Source organism: Odontesthes bonariensis, chromosome 3, assembly GCF_027942865.1.
Source record: "Odontesthes bonariensis isolate fOdoBon6 chromosome 3, fOdoBon6.hap1, whole genome shotgun sequence".
NCBI lineage: Eukaryota > Metazoa > Chordata > Actinopteri > Atheriniformes > Atherinopsidae > Odontesthes > Odontesthes bonariensis.
Window position 1 is genome coordinate 18,801,404 of NC_134508.1, and position 22,352 is coordinate 18,823,755.

Sequence of the window (22,352 nt, forward strand, 5' to 3'; positions counted from 1 at the left end):
TGAGTTTAGATATATTGAGAACACACTAATTATTTGATAGGGGATCAAACCAATAAAAAATGGCATCAGCACACCAAAGCATTTTAGTTATGTGATTTGTAACCAGTATTCTGCAGCTAGAGCATCTTCCTGATCTGTATACTTTGTAGTTTTCTCCTAGTACAGAAAAATTAGATGATAGCGCAGGACATCAGACACTTACTCAGCAAACGAAGACATAGTGTGTCCCCTGCTGGATGAGAGATGCAACTGAGCAGGAGCTTTAGCCACAGGACAGAGGAGACAAATCTGACAAGCCCACATGGTCACTGGCTCACCTTCCTCTCAGTACAGGAAGTGTAGATGTTATGTCAATGTGAGTCCTGTGTAAGAAATAGAGGATACCGATATCTAGAAATAATATAATATAATATAAAATTTCAGCATTCTGAGTTAGACAGATCCAATTACTTTTGTTTTAGTTTCATTATTCACAGAGAATCTTCCTTATAAAAAGCAAGTTTGTAACTCCTTTTATATGTTATAATGGGCACTCCAGTAAAACTATGCAATTCATCATCTTTGAGAAGCAGCAGCACTGCGATGCAATACTTAGTGCCTTGAAGCACTAACTCAAACCTGCTCAAATCTTTATGTCTGGAGTTTGAATGTTCTCATGCCTCAAGAGTCTTTTCCAGATGCTTGACGTGCATGTTAGTTAACCCTGTGGTGGACTGGCCAACTGTCATCTAAAGGATGGATATTCGAGAGGCACTAATACCGGTCCCCTGAAACAAAAGTTTCAATCATATATTTAAATGTTTCTGAACAATAAAAAATGGGTGAATAAATTACAGACTGAGTCTTTAATGCAAAAGCTGGATAAGGAACACTGGCACCTCAAGCATTGGTTAGGGCTTTCTATTTATTCACACAAAACATAAAACAATTCTTCAATAAGGCAACACAATACTGAATATACATACAATGATCTATATGTATACCACTTTAAAGTTTAAATCATTCTGTCATTCTTTAGTAGCACTACTGAGTGTTTTATAAATAGTCAAGCAAGTCATAGAAAAGAGTGCCAGAAGCGAAAAATTCAAGTCATACTGTTAGTTGTTCAAGACAACAGCCCACCGTATACCACAATATGTTGTTATTTCATTGTTTTAACGGCGGTCGTTGTCTGAATACAGAATATTAGTTCAGTAACTGCCATGAATAAGGAGTAATTACAGTGGCCCCGAGAGCTCAAAGCACTGCACAAATATCACAAAATGCAAGAAAACCAAGAAAGCATTTTTCTCTAATGACAAAACATTTGGTAAACGCAATTTGGTAAAAAACTGCAGCCTTTCTGTATGTTTATGTACTCATACCACATGGTTTAAATTTGCACATTTTGTTAGATAAGTGAAGATCTGTTTTGCTTCTTTTCTTCGGTTTTACTGTGGAACTCTTAGGGCCACTGCAGAATAATTTTTTCAACCACTTTAAACTCCAACATCAGCTAAAAAACAAACAACAAATGCAACTGAAAAAGCAAATCTCATATTTTTTACAAACAACATTAACGGCAATTTTCAACATTACATTACAAGCTGACATCATAATTAGGTGCTAGAAAGGTTTTTTTTTTTCTAAGTAGTACAGTGTAGTGGATCCTAAAGACTCCTGGTTCAGTGTGAAATGAGGACGTTGGATGTTCTGTATGTACAGAGTGATGCGAAGTGAAAACACTGTTCAGTCTCCTCGCAACTGACGCAGGTTAGTTTTCATTTACAAAAATATATTTCTATAGTGCAGTTAACAAATGGTTGGGGCGATTAGTATTGGTTTACAAGCTAACAGGACAACGTTTGACTGTGGGAAAAAAAAGATTATACCAAGTCGTGGTCCAAACAATCCTATGTGCTCTTATCACACATCAGCAGCACTAGAGTTTACTCTTCTTTTTTTTTTTGTCTTTTTTTCCATTTACAGTCGCGGAGGATTGTGTTTCCTGGCACTAAAACCACGAGGGAGTAACAGAGCAGCTTTTTAGTCCTATTTGTCTGAACAGAGTGTGAGTAAATGTCTGAAGTCAGATCTCAGATTTGGAAAAAAAATCCTTCACTTTTGGAATGAAAGGTAAGTTTTTAGAAGCAAAACCCCTATATAACACTAAAGGTGGGATTTGTATACTGAACTAATGTGGCATATAGTGTGAAAGCAACATATAAACAATGAATGGTTTGCATCCCATTATAATGCAGTTGTAACTGGTTTAAACAAATTTCTTAGTGTGTTTTAGGTCTATGCTGACAACCTGAGACCTAAAGCAACAACAAATATAGCAGTGGATGTCAGTCATAATCGACTGGGTTCAATATTTCACTAATAAACAATTCAATTCTATTGTACATGTATGTCATATTCAGAATATAAACAGGTAATAAATGTCTTGTAACAAACTGTAAAATGCAACAAGAAAGTTACGTTTCATTACTTAACAATTAATGTAATGGTTTATACAACACATCTGATTTTCTCAGAAACAGTATAGGACGCTTTAATGTCTTTATATCTGCTACAACTGCATCATACAGTGATGTCATATGTTTCATATCCTGTTATAGCTAACAGTAACTTAGTGAATCTATGAATGATAAGGCAATGCAGTGATTATGATTCATATCATTCGTATTTTTTTAACACGATGGACATCAGAAAATTGACGCCGACTTACTTGAGGAAAAGCTTAATGAAATGGTGACATTTATTCCTCGAGTCCCTCAACATAAACATACATAAAGGCTTTGGATCTTCACATTCAGACATACACACTTGCTGAAACCGATAGACCATCACTGTCACGCATCTCTTCTTTAATCTGCTGGGATGCATTTGTACAGTCTAGCTACAGTCGATGAGATGGCGGAGTGTATTTGTCTGAGGAGGGAGGTGAGTAATACAAACGTGGCTCTGGTCTCTGCTCACTGCAAGCTCCGATCTGGTTATGGTTCCCCAATTTTCTCAGCTTTTGAGAGAGTTGATCCGGGCCAGTTCAGGCTGAGAACTGGTGCAGATAACAGCATTTAGATCACAGACCATGTGTAATGATCTGAACATTGAAGAATACAGACCATCTTCTGTTTTAGCATCTAGACTTGGGACGATTTTAGGGCCCATTTTCTACTCAAAACATTAACATTTTTACATTTCTTCATAGCTAAAAAAAAAAACGCAGCACCACTCAAACACTCAAAAACACTGCTTTTGCTGTACATCGTGGATTAGTTACATTTTCAGTCCTTTTCATCACTGAGCTACTGATGAGAAACATCAATAATAACCAGACCATAATGAAGAGCATCATGTAGAGCTGATTACTCTGTACTGTATATCTGTACATGTGAAGCAGCTGGTAGTATCTTAGCAAAGCGGATTTAAACTGGAATGGTATCTATCTATTCTTAGTTGCCATGGAGACTACACACATGGCTTTATCGAGCTTTTATGTCTTCATTTAACAAAGAAGGTAAAAGTCAATTTGCAGGTTTTGATCTTTTCAATCATATTTCATTTCTACCCATTGAATCAGAGGAAATAAGGGATACAAATGAAGGGGCTGCCTGGAGAATGCACTGATAGATTAGTTTCACTCAGCTGATCTGTATCACTGTGGTGTACTGAACCCTGACCTCTGACCTCCCCGGTGAAGCTATTAACAGTTTTTTTTCCTGTCTGGTAACTTTACAGCATCACAAACATGGATCTCTTCTGGGGGGGGAAAAGGAATTAAAGAGGCTCTTTTACATTAATGCAGCTTAAGTCAGAAAAAGTAAACCCATCATGGACACACACATACATGCATTACAAACACACACACACACACACACACACACACACACACACACACACATCTCAGCTGTAGTTGTAGGTGAAGTTATATGAGCTAGGCTCTTTTGGCACGGGAGGCGGCGCTTCTGGGATTGTGATATTCTCAAGGTCAAGGAGGCGGAGCTTCATCTCCATGCTGATAAGAGTATCTAGGTCGCTGCGTGTCAGGTCGCTGCCCATTTCTCTGCCCAGCAGCGCACACAGCCCATCAGTCCAGATGCAATACTGTACATATGTGCACAAACACACACAGTGCAACAGTCATGAGTCAAAACTACTCGTCCTGGTGAATCTTTTGAAGCCATTACACTCTGACAAGTTGTATATGCGTTAGTTAAGTTTGTTGTCTAAAATCCAGTAAATATGAAAACTCAATTTGAAAATAACTTTTGGTTTTTTTCTGCAGCAATTCATCTTTTTGTTGATGGCACTAGCATCAAGCTTTTTAGTTATAACAGAACAGATTTTTGTATTACTAACTATTCATGCATTTAATTTCTGTATGTGTTCATTGCATTCATGTGGGAGGTCCACAGAAAAACTACAAACATAATGCCGTCAGACATGTCTGTCATGCAGAAGCAACTCAACTAATTAACAAACAAACAAACTTTTTTTTTTTTATCACATCTGATTTATTCTCTGTGAATTTAATTCACACCTGCCAGCCGAGCGCAACTAGATCCCAGTGACCTATCGTGTTTTTGTGTACATATCAGCTTACCTCATATTTGTTGGGTGCAACAAAATTAAGTGTTTCATCGGGATCATAGAGGACAGAAAAGGCCAACTCCAGCACCTCCTGAGGGAAGCAAACAAGTTAAATCAAACACTGCAGCCGCACTGAGGGGCAACAACAAAGACAGACAGGACAGGTGACTACAACGGCCATAAAACTTAAATGCAATGTACCACCTTGTTTTGTTTTAGAGCACTTTTCTCTTTCATATGAGGGCAGTCCTTCCCTGTCAACACCGACTTGATATCTGAGACCGGGACTATGGGGAAAACAAAAAGAACAACCAAATACTTGGAGATATTTCATCTGGACGCCCTGCTACTGATGCAGTATTTTCTGCCAGAGACACTGTATGTGTTTGCATGAAATATTGTAAAAAAATAATAATAATTAGCAGGGGGACAAAGCCACTTGGAGAAATAAAGGTTTCAGTGTCTTACTCTTGTCACTGAGCAGCTCAAAAGGCACTTCACCCTGAGGTGACTCATCCAAGTCCCCATAATGCAGCACTTTGTGATTCAGAGAGAGTCTGCAGAACCAAAACTTCTCTAACAAAAAAAAAAAAAAGCAGAGAACAAAGTGTTTAGGTGGTAATTAACAACAACAGTGCAAAAAAAAAAGCTAATCATACTACCTTGCCTTCGGCGGTTCCCCAGTTTACGGAAGCAACTTCCCTCACACAGCCGGTTGAGTCGTTGTTGCTTGATGAGCTCTAAGATCTCAGGCTGAATTCTCTCCCGCAGCTCGCTGCAGCACAAGCACAGCATGAGCAACAGGAACAAGCACATAGGAACACACCTTTATATAAGTGTAGTGTTTAATATCATATGAACAAAGCAGAGTTTGGATTTGTGTTTAATAAAGCAGCCATGTAGTTTTTTGCTAAGGGAAAGAGCTGAAGTTGCTCAGTAAATAATAGTCTACATGCAGATTAGGGCTGAACGATTATGGAAAATAATCTAATTGCGATTTTTCACGCCAATATTGCGATTGCGATCCGATTATTTTTTAAGGTCTTTGTCTTCTGTATTATTAAATAAAGACAAGCAATACATCATACAGTATGGCTAAAACTACATTACATTAATTTTAAACTGTTCTTTCCTGGAAGACAGACCTCTGTTATGCATGATGCATGAATTGATGACTGACATTTTTATTTAACAAAACAGTATATTTGAACATACACAATAGTATATTTTGAGCTTACAAACATCTGAGCATAAAGTGTTGACAAGGAACAAGGAAACACATGCCATGAACAAAACTTCTACAGTAGTACAAATATGGTCTGTACTCACCAAACGATGCATTTGGAAGTTTGTACATAGTCCAGGAGATTATTATTATCAACACAAGCCTGATAGCTTTTCTGCTGCTAAAGCTGCGTCGACGTCACTTCCTTGATCTGGGAGCTTCAATGTAAGATGAGGGTTGATCTACCTCTGTAGACAACAAAGTATATGCTATATTCTACATGAATTTTTATGTTGTAGAGTTGTGAATTTATTTTATCAATGGAGAAATTGAGCAGCCTTGCTTTGTTGTCTACAGTAGTAGATCAACCCTCATCTTACTTTGAAGCTCCCAGAAGTGACGTCGACGCAGCTTTAGCAGCAGAAAACCTATCAGGCTTGTGTTGATAATAATAAACTCCTGAACTATTTTCAAACTTCCAAATGCATCGTTTTGTGAGTACAGACCATATTTGTACTACTGTAGAAGTTTGGTGTCATGGCATGTGATTTTAGTGTGGTAATTTTGGAGATACTGCCAGGGTCCGTTAGCGCTTGTAGCCTACTAAGCTATTCGGGATAAGCTAACTCGGCTAAGCTAACTCGGCTGATGTTCGGCCAAGATCGGAAAAACTTCGGGTGGGCTACTTGGCTGGATGTCACGGTTCAAATGACCCGGTGAATCTACTCCGGACCATCACTTTCAAACCAAAATAGTCCCACACGACTGATGTGCAGTTCCTCTTTGAAACTAGCATCCCCGCAGGGTCTGGTTCTGTTGAGCCTGAGGCCATTGTGTAGGTTACAGCTTTGCTTGCGAGTCCTCTCCGGTAGACTGTTTCATAACTTTGCTTCCCGTGTCACGTGACCAGAGTGCAGCCTCTGTGGTTAGACAATCTCGTTTGATCATATCACATGTTTTACTCGCGCATGTCACGTGAACAGAGTATAATCGCAGCCTTTTTTTTTTTTTTTTTTTAAATTTTTTTTATATAATCGCAGCCTTTGCGATTAGAAAATTGCACTTGGTCATATCGCGATATTATCGCAAATGCAATATATCGTTCAGCCCTAATGCAGATCATGATATAAATGACTAAAACGTTACAACTTATATAATGTAGACAGATACGGACTAACATGATAGGTGGAGACTGGAAATCATCCTGGCTCATTCTCTCTGATTGCCGTAGACGTAGAATCTCTGAATAGTTGAGGCCTCGCAGTTTATTCTTCAGCTGGTCGATTGATGACGGCTTCATCGCCAGAGCTCTGGTGATCTGCTCACGGACCACCTGCATTACCTGGTGAAAGTTTACACACACACATACATATGAAAGATGAGCGACGGCAGGTGGAATGAGCCTACAGTAATCTCAACAGATCAGTTACTGCGGCCACTCGTAACATTTTGAGGCAAGCCGAGTTGGTTTTTTCACATTTCATGAAGGAATACTGTGGACAAGCATCGTTTGCCTTTTCTACAGCCATCAAACATCAAAACTCAATAAATGATTTCACATTTTGCTTTTCATTTCATTGAACGTCTGGCTAAGTAGCAATTGCCATGTATTATTTAATGAACCAAAACCCTTTCAGCTCTCCGCTCCACTGGGCTGCTCAGTCACAGACAGCAGAACACAGCAATTCCGCTGTGTCAGCATAAAGCCGGCCAGGGCTAATCATCTGGACAGATGGTGGTTACCTGGTAATGAGGATTATCTTCTGTAAATTACACAGCTATTCCACATTACTGGACCAGTAATGAATGATTACAATGGAATTACACTTTATATTGGAAGTGGAAATGTACACTAGCGCTAATAATTACTACACAGTTGCCCGACACCACAAGAATGGGCTTAGGCGTGAAATGTTAACATGTGCATATAAATGAAATGACTGTGAGAGCGCTTCAATCCCAGACCTTGTTGAAGTCCTCAGCGGTAGCCCTCATCTCCTTCCAAGTTTTATTAAGCAGCTGGATGCAGACACAGAAGAACTCCTCCCATGCTCGGTCATGGGTGAAGAACATCGGGTGATAATCGTTGCAGCCCTCATTAGCTAAACAAAAGATAAAAACTTGATGTGCGAAAATGCTGGTGTGGCCATAAAATGCACTGGGAGTCGAAAGTTTGTTAGGACCTCTGTAACATGATACCATTTACGATACACTATTAAGGAAAACTGTGACATACAAAGCGACTTACGCAGTTCTCCAACCTGGAGTATCTCACACAGCATCCGGGTGAGTTCAATGGCACAGCGGCCAAAGGGACACTCGTGTTTATCCTCACGACTGCTGTTCTCCAGGACAATCTGTCAAGAGTGGGGAGACAAAATGGTTGTAGCTGACTTTTTCAGCTCTATGAAGTGAGAAACATCCTGTCTGAGACCAACACTAACCCTGATGTAGGTATCCTGATGAACCTTGGCCAGATACAGCATGTTGTCCAGAGCCAGCATCCCAGGAGGAGTCTGGGTAAAGTCCATGGCTGGGTTCACATGATTCTGAATTTTGAATAGAGAGCATGTGAGGCAATAGACAGGGGAAACTATGACTTTTTCATTATGAATCTAACTATATGTTAAGTTTTACAACAATCATCTAAAAACTAAAAGAAAGCTAAATCAGTTGCTCAGGCTCACAGTGAATCCCAGCATCTTGTAGTCCTTGGTGTACATCGCCTTCCTCTTCTCTGTCCCAGTGGGATCACTTTCTCCATCAAAAGCAATTCTACGCAGCTCAAAAATGATGTCTCTCTGAGCCTGGGACAGAAAACCAACATATTAAAAACTCATCAGCGTAAAGAAGATAAAAAATTAAACAGGGCAGCAGCAAATTAATAAACAAAGACATAAAAGAAATGGGTCAATCAGTGGTGAGCAGATTGCTTTCAACAGATACCAGCAAAAATAAGAAAACCTTAATTTTCTGGTCCACCTGTTACACTAAAAGCAGATCCATCAGAGAGTAAGCTCTCCAGGCAGGAGGTTGTCTCTGATTATAACCCCTCCTCCCCATGAAGACCATTTCCATTCAATTAACCATGTTTTTCACTTAAGCATGCCACGGAGGATTGCTTACATGTTGTATTTTCTAACATTTGTTGATTGCATTTGCTGGAATTAATTTCATCAGACTTACAATAATCTGTGCACAGGAATGGAAAATCACTTGACTCAAAATGCTACCTGGTCATTGGGGTCCATTTTGGTCATCATTCTTTCCTCCAAAAGGTTAAAGGTCAACACCTGCAGAACATATAGCTGATGCGCCATTTCTGCTTTGATTGGTCGATTTCCTCTGATAACGTGCTGAAAAAGAAGAGCCCACTGCATTTAGAGCAAAGCTTCTATGTAGCCCACATCAGATGAAGTAGTGAATCTTCCAATCGAACAGAAACAAAAAGACAACTTCCACATCTAATTTTCTTCAAACAAACTCAAGACATACTGTATTAAATTGCATGGCGCTGACATACTCCAAGATAACTGTTTGCTGCAATGATCGACCGCAACAAAACTGAAATACATCAACTGCTAAATCAAACTGGTAACACAAACTGGTGAGAATTAAGAAACTTTTATTGTCCCAGAATTAACAAGACCTCGTTGAAAGTGTACAGGTTTGTATTCAGTGAGAGCACACAAAGCTGGAGGTGCTCCAGAATGCTCCAGCAGACTGGAGTGCAGCATCTTCCTCACTGATATTTGCAGGAGGTTCAGCCAGGCACATGTGCCAAAAGGAATCACTTTCGGGGCAGATTTCGTTCCACTTCATGGACTTGGTGCCGCATCAAATTTACTGGTTCTGTGTCGCAGCTTTCTAAGTTGGTAAAGCTTTTTTATTTTCAAATGCTGACCAATTCTTGTTCCCAGGGGCAGATAACCAAATGCACAGAACCAAATGCACAGAACTATGCAAAAGTCTTTGAGCCACCCCTTATTTCTTTACCAGACTTTCAGGCGAGCTTCTAAAGAGGTCTTGAGCAATCGTTTTCCAGGCTTTCTGAAATTCTTTCTATTTCAGTCCTTGTACCTGACTGTTTTCAGAGGAATGTTTGTTTGTTTTTTGTTTGCTAATCCACTTAACACGGACCTATGAATCACTCAAGCATAAAAAAGGCACATCGCTCGAGGAATGAACTAATGTTGCGTTTACGCATAACTACGACTTTACGACTCAACATGGAGCTGAATTTAAATTGTATCTTTTGGCACTTACAAAGACACGTAATTTGTTAACATTTCTTTAGCTGCATCCATGCAAAAAATGCTAAATACAACACAGTTTGACAGGCATGAAATACTGTTCATGGTATCTGTAAGTGAAAGTAATAAAGAAAAAGGAAAATTCCATCAGGATCTGAGATATGCATCTGGCCCTTTGGTTGATTCATCGAGTCATAAGAAATATGTTCACCGTGGATGGGTGGCTGTCAAAAAACAATTTTTTTTAAGGTAGGGAAACAGGAAGAAAAGGCTGAGGTATGCCAACAGACACAAGAGTTTGATAGAAATATCAGTGGTAACAGGTCTTAAAGAGTGATACATTCCTCCCAGAGCTCTGACCTCAACATTATTGAAGCAGTGTGGGATCATATTTACAGAGCATGACACAAAAGGCAGCCAACATCCAAAAAAGAGCTCTGGAATGTCCTTTCAACAAGCCTGGAGAACTATTCTTGAAGACTACTTAAAGAAGTGACAGAAAAGTTTGTCTAAGAGGGTTCGGGCTGGGTTGAAGAATAACGGCAGTCATGCCAAACGCTGACTTTTCAAGCTTTTAACAATTGTACAAACTTGGGCTGTATAATTTATAAAAAGATGCATTGTCATCGCAGTATTTGACAATGATGTTGCATCTCCCATGTTTTCCTAATATTGCGCAGCCCTGGTGTAAACTCTGTTTGGTCCTTTACACGCTGCATTCATATTGATGTTTGTACACGTTTCATTAAAAATGTCCTGTCCACCTGGCAGTGTATGAAGAAATGAGGGGTGGCTCAAGATTTTTGCACAGCACCGTATGTTGTATGTGGAGGGATTTTTCAGAATGACAATCTCTGAGAACCTTATTAACGAGCGGCTGCGGTGTTTGGTCTCCTTCACATCAGACTTGTTACTCACATTGAGGATGATGGACCGCAGGTGTTTCTGAGCCAAAGTGCTGGCCATTTCCTGAGGACACACATAAGTCAACACACAAATCAAATGGGGAAAGATGATTTACTGCACAGCAAAGTAGCAAAATAGCAAGCGTACTCAAGTCTACCTATAACAAATGAGAATTTGTACAGAGATACCCTGAAGCTAGATTTCCATCACGGCTTTGCATTTACCCTTCGAACCGTCTCCAAAATAACAGCCAACAGAGACTAAATTCAATCTGTCGCACAGTCTGTCTGCTGCTGCAACAAGCTATGGTTCTATCTTAATTTGAATGGATTATGCAATGCCTGTTCGTGACACAAAAAGTGCTACAGAGTGAAGGAGGAGAAGGGCTGCGGGGCGGAAAACGCAGCATGAGGGATGTGTACTCACAGTGAGGTGCTGCTCCAGAGGGTTAGAATACTCCTCCTGCAAGTTGATGGCAGGTAGGAGGAACATGGGTGTGACGGTAATGGAAACAAAAAGTGCACAGATACAGATTTACATCATTGGCACAGCATGCAGCAGAATAGGGACATGAATCATATCACATGGGGAACATCGAACAGTTATGACACAGCAGCTCCCGTGCCCTACATATCTGACAAGCAAACTATTCATTTTTAAAACTGGATTTAAAAGGATTTCTCAATGTTGCAATTAAGCAACCTCTCTATATCAGACTTCCTGCCCCCTTTTGCTATAAGAAAATACTCCAAAACTGTAGTAATGAGATCCCTAGATCTACCTTTTAAAGACTCCAGCCTAATTTACTAAATCAGGTGTTCAGGTTTCACTCACTGGAATTGACACAGTCGCCCTCTAGTGGTCAATAACAGCCTTCTTTCTTTTCACTTCTCATTATTACATATTACCCAATGCCTTCACATACACTGACTCGTTTTATGTTTTTCAAAAGTTTGGGGACTTTTGACTTTTTGGAATTTTGGAAAATATTCAACTGTAAACTAATTACCCAACACTTAGTTGAATCAGGTGATATCAATGACATGTCTCAACTTTACCAACCAGAGAAAAGTCTGTTGTTTTCTTTGTTTTTTTTCTTATCACAAACCATTGGCATCTCCGAGTAATCATCACAGAAATATCTGCTCAGTGTGTTCAGGCTAATCGTCTTAAAAAAAATCTCACTTGCTGACATTTGTCATCTTTGTGTGTCTTTTAAACTGATGCCCGTCCTCCTCTGCATATCATCAGTTCTGTAAACATGAACTATGGCTACTAATGTTCAGTCGCTGCATACTTATCTTTATCACCCTATCTGGTTTGTCATGAATGAGGCGATAGAGATTTGCCACGAGAAAATGACTTAATAACTAAATGTGCAAGTTTTTACATTTATTTCTCATGTAAAATGATTTTTTTTTTTAAAACACAACAAAAAAACGTCAGAAACGTAACAACTTAACCGTAATCCTAAACACATAATCTGAAAGTTTTTTGGGTTTCTTTCAATAGTCTAGTCTAAATCTAACTTTATCATGTGCTGAGGGTTATCGGTGTCAAGTTATAACTGGTTTATTTTATTTCCGTGTCTTTAATGACAGTTTAGTAATTTGTTGGACTTGTGTCGAAACAATTTCGTAAAACTACAATGCTGCAGGGTGCGTTGTATTAGTTCAATTCTGGCTTTAACAAATAACAAGTTTACATGGACAGCCCTGATACAGAGACAAGAAACATGCAGGAACAGTGCATGAAACAAGATTAAACACCACAGTACGCTGCAGCACAGCTTGAACTGGGTTAAAAGCTACCACAGCAGAGTGAGAAGAGACAAAGACATACCCGACAGTATTTGTATAATTGTCTTTGCTCCGAAGACATTTTTTTAATTCTCGTTATCTTAAATATAATAAGATAACGTTATGTGCACCTCACTAAGCCATAATTTCGAAAGACAGTATAACAAATGCACAAACTGCAAAGAAAAGTGAGTAGTTTCATGAGTGAGTGTGCCATTACAGCAATGATTATCAGACAGAACCCACAACATGACAGCTTGCAGACAGACATCTAATCATGTGATTGTGAAGCTTTAACTAGCCGACAGCTGTAAACATTAACAGCCACAGTGAGCTGATGTCTGCAGCTCTGTGTCACCAAAGAAAGAGCAGTCTATTATGTGTGGGTGACTGTCTTTAGAGTGTAATATGAGGATGGAACATTAGTATTCCAGTTAGGTTCATCCATTCTGAGTATTCAGTCATTTTCTCTAATGCAGCTCACTGTGCTGCGTGTGCAGTGCACCAACCTGCCGTCTGTCCTCTGGTGCCTTCAGGAAAAGAGCGTTGATGAGGGCGATGGCGTAGGTCTGGATCTCCTGGTTTGACCTGAGGAAATGTCCAGCAGTGCGACAACCAGTTAGAAGCATCGTGCTCAACAAATATTCAGGATTTAAACTACAGGCTAACAGCTATTCTACACACAGTACATAAAAAAACATCTTAGTTTTATCGCCTTCAGTACAAATACAGGGACGAGTGCAAGATTTTCCGAAGCCTCTCTTTGACACCAAGGTTTTTTTCCTTTTGCTATACGGTTAGTAAAAGTATCTTGGAACATTTCAAACACATTCTTTTATATCGTAAAAAAAGACAAAAACCTAACACCTAATACAGCTGACTCTTTGATCCCAAAGAAAGAAGTACCAAAAACAGAAGGATGACCTAACTGCTTAAAACCACAGAGCATGGTAGCATTAAATGTCTTTTTAAGCTTTTCAAGATCTAAAAAGAACCACTTGGAGCCGGACTAAGAGCCATGAGCAATAAAGAGAGGTAGGAGAGTGTCCACCAAACTCATTGTTTGCTTTGGTCTTTTCCTGAGATTTCTTAGCAAAAAGACATCTTTCGTGTCATTAAGGCACCCAGAACTCGCCCCCTTTAAAGAGTTCCGAGAAACATAAATCATAGAAAATACAATAATAAGTCATAATTCTAAAACTATTGCACACAGCATTCTCTCTACCATCCTTCATAACAGAGTGCAGGAAGCCCCTGTGCGTGTGTGTGTGCTCACACTTGCAAGTGCCCGATGAGCTGTCCCACGGTGATTTCCTGGGCCACTCGATGGTAGAGGCTGTGGCTGTTGAGGACCATGCTCTCAAGGATAGCCAGAGAGCGCTGCAGGATGGACACATCCACCATGGGCTGGTTCACATAGCCTGCAATCTGAGTGAAAGCACAGAAGCCAAAACACCATGGAGATAACTTTTTTTTTTTTCCTTTTTATCAGTTGTGCACTTCTTTGATTATTCAGGTAGGCTATGAAAGTGCTTGTGAGAAAGCTTGAAAGCTACAAAAGCTAAAAAATTGACAAATTAAGTAGAATGTGGTTTGGCAACCAAAAGCAAATATAGTTCTAAGAGAAAAATAACGAGGGCTCGATAAGTTTCCAGTGAGAGACAGGGCTGAGAAATAAGGCAAAGTTTTTCAGAGGAAAACTATTCGCAAAACAGTGAGGCAGCTCCAAATAATGCAGGGAGTTGCTAGGCAACCGCACCCACGCACTTCCGGCATTTGAGAAGAAAGCGAACTCAAACAATTACACAAAACAGCATGTATGAAGAGGAATAAAAAGACAAACCTTGAATTCCTAAAAAAGAAGATTTGTACAGTGTTTTTTTTTTTTTAGAGGGGTGCGTGGGGGTACCTGTTTGATGAAGGACAGGGAGATAAGGTCCCAGGACACAATGCCATGATCCATCAACTCCAGGAAGGCAGTGAGAGTGAAGGCCAACATTTCCCCAAAGCTCAAGGAACAAAATGACAATTAGTGCAGAGCTTTTGTTTGGCTTTTAGGGCAACATGAACGAAATTACAAAATCTCGTCAGATGCCATTTCTTTAACCGTTTCCGACAGTGATATAACAGAGCTGTCTTAAGCAAAATTAGTGCTCACTGGGTGCCGCTCTCCACGAGGCGAGCCAGAGTGCCAATGCCCTCCATGTTGATGAACTCTGCGGCAAAAGTTGGGTCTGCAGACAGCTTGGCGAGCTCTTTAAGAGCCTCGAGGCGAGCATCGATACCATGGGACTGGATCCTCTCCAAGAGCTGACGAGCAGCGCGAGCCTGTCAGACAAAAAGCATCACTGTCTGATATAGGTCACCTCTTCCATCCAATCACTAAATTCACTCTAATCTTATCACAGATCAGCATTAGTCCAGGAAAAAAAGGCAATCTAGAGAACTTTAAGATATAAAGGACACTTTCATTGGGAAGTCAGACACTGAGCCCAAGGACTCCACGAGACTGACCTTGACGGTTAAAGCTGAACCGTGATGTTGGTCTTTAAACATTGATAGGTGCTTGTAAAAGGCAACCTATTTATTTATTCTCTTAGAGAATTCCCAGATCTCAGAAATGAACTTGATGATCAAACTGGGGGAAGCAAATACAGCCAAAACATCTCAAATATGGCAATAATCAGCACACTGTGCTACGCTGGCACTCTTGATGTTTTGGTGTGGGAGGTATGAGCAGCACTCTCAGATCCCTTGGAAGCAGGATGGGATTAGGAAGGCAGATTATCATACATTATCAGTAAATTAGAGAGTGGTGCCATTAACCATGGAAGATCACATGCACTCCTTTTTATCTCTTTAAAAGCAGCGTTCTGCCCTCTGTGACACGCTGATATTTTAGCTCAGATCAGCATGTCTGAAGAAAAATTCTTGCACGTCTTTTTGGCTAAATATATCATTCTAAATGCACAAAAAGACAACAAAGTCGAGTCCGATGGTTAGTGCGAAGCTTTTGTTTTAACACATGAATAAATAGACCAACCAATCGGAGTAAAAACAGCTAACAAGTTGAACACTCCCTGAGAGGAAAAAAACACAGATTTGTAAACAGAGCTGACTTACAGGGGAAATTGCTAATCGAAGGATGGTCCCGTTCTTGATATCACCTCGGCTCTGAGAGACAATAGAGATTTGAGTTCAATATTAGTTTGCTATATCTTCAACACAAGGTGAGGAAGAGGGCAGCGCAGCTCACCTGCTCAGTGATGTAAAGCTGAGGGCCATCAGCATAGCGCAGGGCAAACTGCTCTGAGCCTGACAAAGACCAGCTGAGAATACAAACAGAGAGAAAGTTTGCTACGGATTAATATACATTCTAAGTGAAAGGAACTAAATGTGCACATGTTGAAAAAGCAGCATACTCCAACATGCATGCTGAAAAGGTTGCAAAAAGTGCGACCGTTCCCTCCAGCAGATGTATTTACACAAGTGGCAAACTAACCACGTGAGGGCGGAGGAGAGCTATTCAGTGGGTGTTAACGGTAAAGTGCAAAGAATATTCTATTTCAAATAGCAAAAGGGAGGGAGTGGGTTGATGCAGTCCTGTTAAGCGGAGGATGAAATGGTGATAAAATGTGCAATACTCAACACTAAAGTGTGAGACTATAAAAGACGAAAAGTCTGCAAGGAAGCCAAACAAAGGAGTGTGTATCATAGTCAATGACAGAGTGGATGGATATGTTATACACAACAGCGAAAGGAGCTGGCAGCATAAGCTGTTATTTTTTACCTATTTGATGCTCGTATCATACACAAGAAGCTACTTTATCAGCAGAAAAGATTTTGAGTCTTTGTGGCACTCAAGCATAAAAGCGCTGTGCTTGTTATACTTCTACCAGGTATAACAAACACACCAACATTCACTTTTACTGTGATCTTTTTTGTTCAAAGCAGCCACGGAGAACTGACTAATGTTATATTGCAGTTTGTAAATAGTCATCATATCCAGTATGTCGTTGTATGCGATAACACACCAATCCCCACTCATCAACATAATCCGCACATCTAACCAAAATCAAAACTCTCTCGTACTTTAAGTCAAATATAGAGCAGGGCCAATACGTTTGAATTTAGCCAATGTAGAAGGTTGGAAACAGTTTAAATAATCAGGAAAATGCTGAGCAAATTACGGGATGTAAGGCTTACCCATCACATACTTCCCGAATTATAGAGGACAAAGGTCTCTTCTGCAAAGACAAAACGCATCAAAAACACACAAATTTACAACAGGAAAGGTCTGAAATGAAATCATCACTACAACGCCGCCATGGTGCTTTTTATATCACTGTGACTGCTGCTTGTCACGTTTATTAAATTCAGTACACTGGTTATAGCTACAATTACAGCTATTTCCCTCTTTAAAACATTACTCATGCCTTTTATGTGAAAAGCAAATTATAGTGTGTATAATTTTCCCCCTTCAACGCTGAAATGACTCCATCATGGTCAGTGAAAGCTGAGCGTTAAGAGGCTAATCAGAGCTACATATTACTCAAAGAGCACAAACCTGGTCCATTTCTATAAGCTGAGCATTGGCACCAGGCCATTCAATGGCCACCTTTACAATGTCAGCTGGGGGCGGCATGGCTGTCTTATCGTGAGCACCCTACAGGAAAAAAAGACAATGAAAAAAACCTCTTTTGATCAGCATGGGTCATTAAAACAGTGAACTATGTTTAAATATGCTTGTCTAAATAAATGTGCAACATGATTCAAAATGATTACACGATCCTTACGATACAACCACTAGTGATTGAAAACTTTTTGAGCTTTGTTCTGTCAGTCAAATGACTGCTCGATTTCAGAATGACATGAACCTGAGGTGACACGTCACCTTATTGGATAACTGCAGACAGGGTCAGTCAAGTCTCACAGCTCTGCTGTATGAACTCGTGTGTCAGCTCCCCTGTGAACAAAAAAAAACAACACACACACACACACCTGTCATGGAAGTGCAAAACCTTGACTTCACCGACACCCCAAAGCTCAGTTAGCTTCATCCATTCATTCACAGATCAATAAGTTCACCAAAGAAAAAACAATGACAACGCACACACAGTCACATGAACAACTGGGTTGGCCTTCGCCATACTGGACTCTGGCTCTGCAAAATTCTGTTGCATTTAACATATTTGCACATTACTTGAAAACACTGTAAGTACACCCATTTTACTTGTACATCCCTCTCAATACAAACTCTCTGACACCAAAAAGTACAAATATGGCCCTGGCCAATGTTTGATTAGCCCGCGTGGAAGAGAGTGAGCAGGAAGGGCCAACATCATAAGAGGGGATTTACAACAGAATATTAGTTTTCAGAGTAATTACAAGTTACCATTATATTTACATCCCCTGCATGTAAAACAGTTAATGCCCTTAGTCTGTCAACATTAGCAGATACTGTACTTATGAGCATTAAACGGTATTTTCTGTTGAGCCGACCCACTCTTACTCATCGACACCATAAATGTATTTGGTCGCTGGAGTGATGAAGATCCCTGTTGTCGCCAGGGTAATTCCATTTAAACTGGTAGTTTGTTCTAAAAGAAGCTGCTTTAAAACATAACAAACATTAAAACACAAATAAAACATCTTTTATTTGTAGCGATTTGGGAAAAGTTAAATATTAACGAATCATATTCTGTTGAATCTATTTAAATTTACTTTTATTTATTTACCTTATGCATAAGCAGTAACATGCTGGTGGATATTGTAAAATTGCATGTAACCTTCTATTATCCTACTGTTGTGTATTGTAATCCAAAATAGAGCAATTTATGTTAAAATACACTAGTGAAGATCCTGCTCCAATTCAATGTAAATTCATTTCCCCTCTAACGCCGCTGCTTATGATTACGAATAGAGTTTCACATCAGCAACAGAAGCCCTGTAACACCAGAGCAGGAAGAGTACAGCAGAGCGCAGTCTTTGGCATCAGGCAGAGATTTGTCTCTCTGCATGGACACGAAGAGTGCGTGGAAAGCTGGCTGACAGGCTCGGCTGATGATTTGAAGACTTTCTTTCGGAAAATGAAAGAAGACACTGCTGTTCTCCAAAATGGCATCCAGGGTGTTTTCAGGATTAAAAGAAAAAAACAAAAACACTTTGTATGGCCCACAGCTCCTCATTTGAAAATATTTTCAAATATTGAAACCTCCCAAAGCAACAACAGGCTTCTCTAGCGATTCATCAGGGATGCAGTATTTTGAGCTCTGCACCATTCTTTCCCAGGAGTTTTAATGTTTGTTCTATAAATATGTTCACCTGCCAGTTTGTGGCAGCAATGGTTGTGGAGTCTGACAGTGATATCCTTTGATTTGTCATGAAATAAAAGCACATCCTTGCTCTCCAACACCAATTCATTCCTTTGAGAATCCAGCGTTAGCTGTGAGTGCATCATTTTACTGCAGCTGCCAGTTCTTCATGATGAAAACAACTCAAAAGTTGGAAAAAAAAAAAAATTCAAAGTGTTGCACTGAGAATAATAAGCATACCCGAAATCCTTTGATCTCCAAATCTTTAAACTGTGGGACAACTAAACTGTGCTCTCCGCATTATCTGTCAGCACAGAGCATAACAGACACTGGAGCATGTAGCACATGTGGTTAACGTCGACCTAACAGATGACAATGAGGGAAAACTGCCACTTAAATTCAGATTCCAACAAGCCATCTGATCAGAGAGACTAAACCACCTCCACAACATCGAGCAGACTGCTCATCACATGACACACATCGTGTGATCTCTCAGCCTGCCCTGCTGAAAAGTTCTGCTGCTTGTCAACATTTTTCAGCACTGACATGCTTTCTGATAAGGTGAGATAAGATAAGATAAACCTTTATTAGTCCCACAGTGGGGAAATTCACAATGATATTAGAACAGCATGTCACAAAGTCATATTTATTTCAAAGTCTCTTTGCTATAATTGGTTCCTTGTGGGATTGAGCAACATCCTTAGCCACCGATCGTCGATATTAACATTACAGTATATGTCGTCTACAAACAAAGTAATAAGTCCACAGCTGATTTTGTTTACACAAATAACATTCTTCTTGTATTTTCCCATTTCTGTGATTAGATGTGGAAGTCGCTACTTTGAAGTAAAACATTGTTCCACTAAATATAAATCTGCTTTTAGGCTAAATGTTATTCTAGGTCAACTCCTTGAGAAAGTCTATGACTCATCTTACCATAGGATGACACCAATCGTGTCATAAATAGTCATTACCGACTGTTACCATCAAACCAGAAATACAAGGTTCTCCAATTTAACAGGGTGAGAGTGGCTCTTTTTTTGTCCTTTGGTCAATTGAAAAATATAAGTATAAATATAATATATACATATCATAAATTTAAATTTAATACCACATCTAATGAGCACTGAAAGGATTTGAATATTGTCTTTTTATGATAATATTGTCTTCTTAAACATATCCATAAACATATCTGTATATTGTGATGCCACTACAGAAGCTGCTATGATGCAGGAAGCACGTCGGACTTGTCTGACAATAAAGAATCTAATCTTCACTTTCATTGTAGTGGCAGAAATGCCTCCAATTCTGCTTTGTATCAAAATACCAGATTATTCTTGCTATCTATCCACCAATCAATCTCACTTGTGGACTAATTCAACTAAATCTGGGGTCAAACGAGGCAAATCAAATAGGCATTAGAGAGGTGCATAGGCTTTGGAAGCCAGATATCCTAACTACTTGACTCATTACTTTGGAAAACTTTCTATACAATGAATCTAATAATTAGAATAATACTAACTCAAACAAGTCAAACATTATTCTAGCTTTCATCGGTTTGCTTTTGCTTTCAACGAGATAACAGAATATCCTACATTTTGAGTCAGCAGAAACCTTTGAAAGTTTGAAAGTATTATTGATGAGGTTAAATTTTTCAACAGCAAAAAAAAATGAACAAATGTGTACTTTATGATTAGACGAATAGCTGCAAGGTATTTCCATTTGTGGTTTAGGTTCACTGGGTGTACTGGTCATTCACATTGACCATCACACACGGGACTCTTGAGTGGAATATCTGGCAGCTCTAACATGTCGAAATCTCTTTGCATTGCTTTTGTATCCGGTTTATATTGTATACGGCATGCTGATGACAAATGCAAAGTAGAGTGATGGCAACTGTCTTCTATTCCCCGTCATCTGACTGGATTCAGAGCTGTCACACTGAAGGTTTTTACTGATGCCAGTTAACATTTATTTGGCTACACGCGCTGTGGCGGTAGCTTAGCAACAACTGCTAAGGACCTCCAGCCTGAAAAGAAATCCAACTGTGTGGCCTCAACTCAAAGGACTTGTTTTGTCCCCCACAAGCTGCTTTTCACTGCAGCCCGGATGTTTCCGACGCCATTTTAGTATTTTTTTTTTTTTTAATGTGGTTTAGGGTTGCTCTCCACTGTCGGATATAAAGCGGCTCACACATGGAAACTGTGAAGCGCCTAACTTTCATAAAGCCTGATTAGCTAGTTGAACATGCGCAGTGGCGCCCCCTTTGGTCACACGACGCTCATTAAAAGAAAACAGGTTTAATTCGCCCTCGTTACCAACATATAAAATGATTTGATTAGAAAAATGTCTGTGATTTGTGTCTACAGCGCGATAACAGTTAGCATCGTGCACGTTGGAAGACCGTTTGCTGGCCTCATCATTTGTGTTAACATGCAGCAAAACATGCGTCTTTCTTCAGAAACCTTGCCTTTGCCAAGTTGTGACAATGTTTCGACGCGATTACGGTTGATCGATGAAGCTGGACTTCGTCAGTGGTGACCGGAGGGAGCGCACGGACTGATGCAGCAGAGGCTGCCTTTGCAACCTTGTGTTGTATGGCGAAATCAATCACAACTCGATACAATGTCGGAGATTTACAAAGCAGCCGACACACGCCAAGTACAACATATCGCTTTCCTTTGTCTCAAAGTAAAACAAAAAGGCAAAAAGCACTCTTTTACAGTAACAGCGTTATTCCTTGAAAGGCGGCTCGTGTTTCTCAGTCATCCATTTCACCCTGTCCGCTCCTCCATTGCAGGCAGGATGCAGCCCGCGTCTTGGAGGCAGATGATGCTTTCTAGCTTCACTGAGTGTTTGTTTGTTTTTTTTAAAACCAAGGAGCATTGACCTGGCTAATGTCGTTACTTGGTGCTACTCACCCCGTGTTTGGGCCATCTATAGTCCTCTCGGTATCCCTCTGTCCCTAATGAGACTTGTGGAGAGGAGACACGACTCCACGCCTTGTAGGCGGGACACGCTGTAAATGTCACCGTCTGCAAATGAGGCAGACCCTTCCTCTTATCATCATCTGGGCACTTCAAAAACTGACATTTCACTCAAACGCCGCCTGGTATCATGCGCTGCAGCAATCGTCAGTTATTGTAAGTGCACCGACAGTCAAGATCTTTATGACTGGGGGGGGGGGGGGTATTAATTATTCTCCCAATTAATTTATTAATAAGAGCGATTGTTCACTGGGATACAACAGTAGTATCCCAGTACAAAAAGACTGTGA

At 40.0% G+C, this 22,352-nt stretch overlaps 1 protein-coding gene across 4 annotated transcripts; it reads right to left on the reverse strand.

Annotated features, from left to right (window-relative positions):
* Positions 1 to 884: 884 nt before the first annotated feature.
* On the reverse strand, positions 885 to 22,181 carry LOC142377024 (engulfment and cell motility protein 2). Of its 4 annotated transcripts, none has more exons than XM_075460737.1 (23): positions 21,997 to 22,181; positions 17,656 to 17,727; positions 17,329 to 17,427; positions 16,968 to 17,008; positions 16,018 to 16,090; positions 15,885 to 15,935; positions 14,920 to 15,089; positions 14,671 to 14,770; positions 14,044 to 14,189; positions 13,271 to 13,349; positions 11,389 to 11,424; positions 10,975 to 11,025; positions 9,037 to 9,159; positions 8,491 to 8,610; positions 8,248 to 8,352; positions 8,052 to 8,160; positions 7,769 to 7,905; positions 6,982 to 7,145; positions 5,241 to 5,353; positions 5,047 to 5,154; positions 4,783 to 4,865; positions 4,592 to 4,669; positions 885 to 4,092 (listed from the first exon to the last, which is right to left on the reverse strand). In XM_075460737.1, the coding sequence occupies exons 3-23, from the start codon at positions 17,404 to 17,406 to the stop codon at positions 3,892 to 3,894; spliced, it is 2,166 nt and encodes a 721-aa protein (XP_075316852.1). In that variant the 5' UTR covers positions 17,407 to 17,427; positions 17,656 to 17,727; positions 21,997 to 22,181; the 3' UTR covers positions 885 to 3,891. The 4 variants fall into 4 exon arrangements, with proteins under 4 accessions (XP_075316852.1, XP_075316851.1, XP_075316854.1 ...); XM_075460736.1 differs by having other exon boundaries at positions 14,038 to 14,189; XM_075460739.1 differs by lacking the exon at positions 11,389 to 11,424.
* Positions 22,182 to 22,352: the final 171 nt, after the last annotated feature.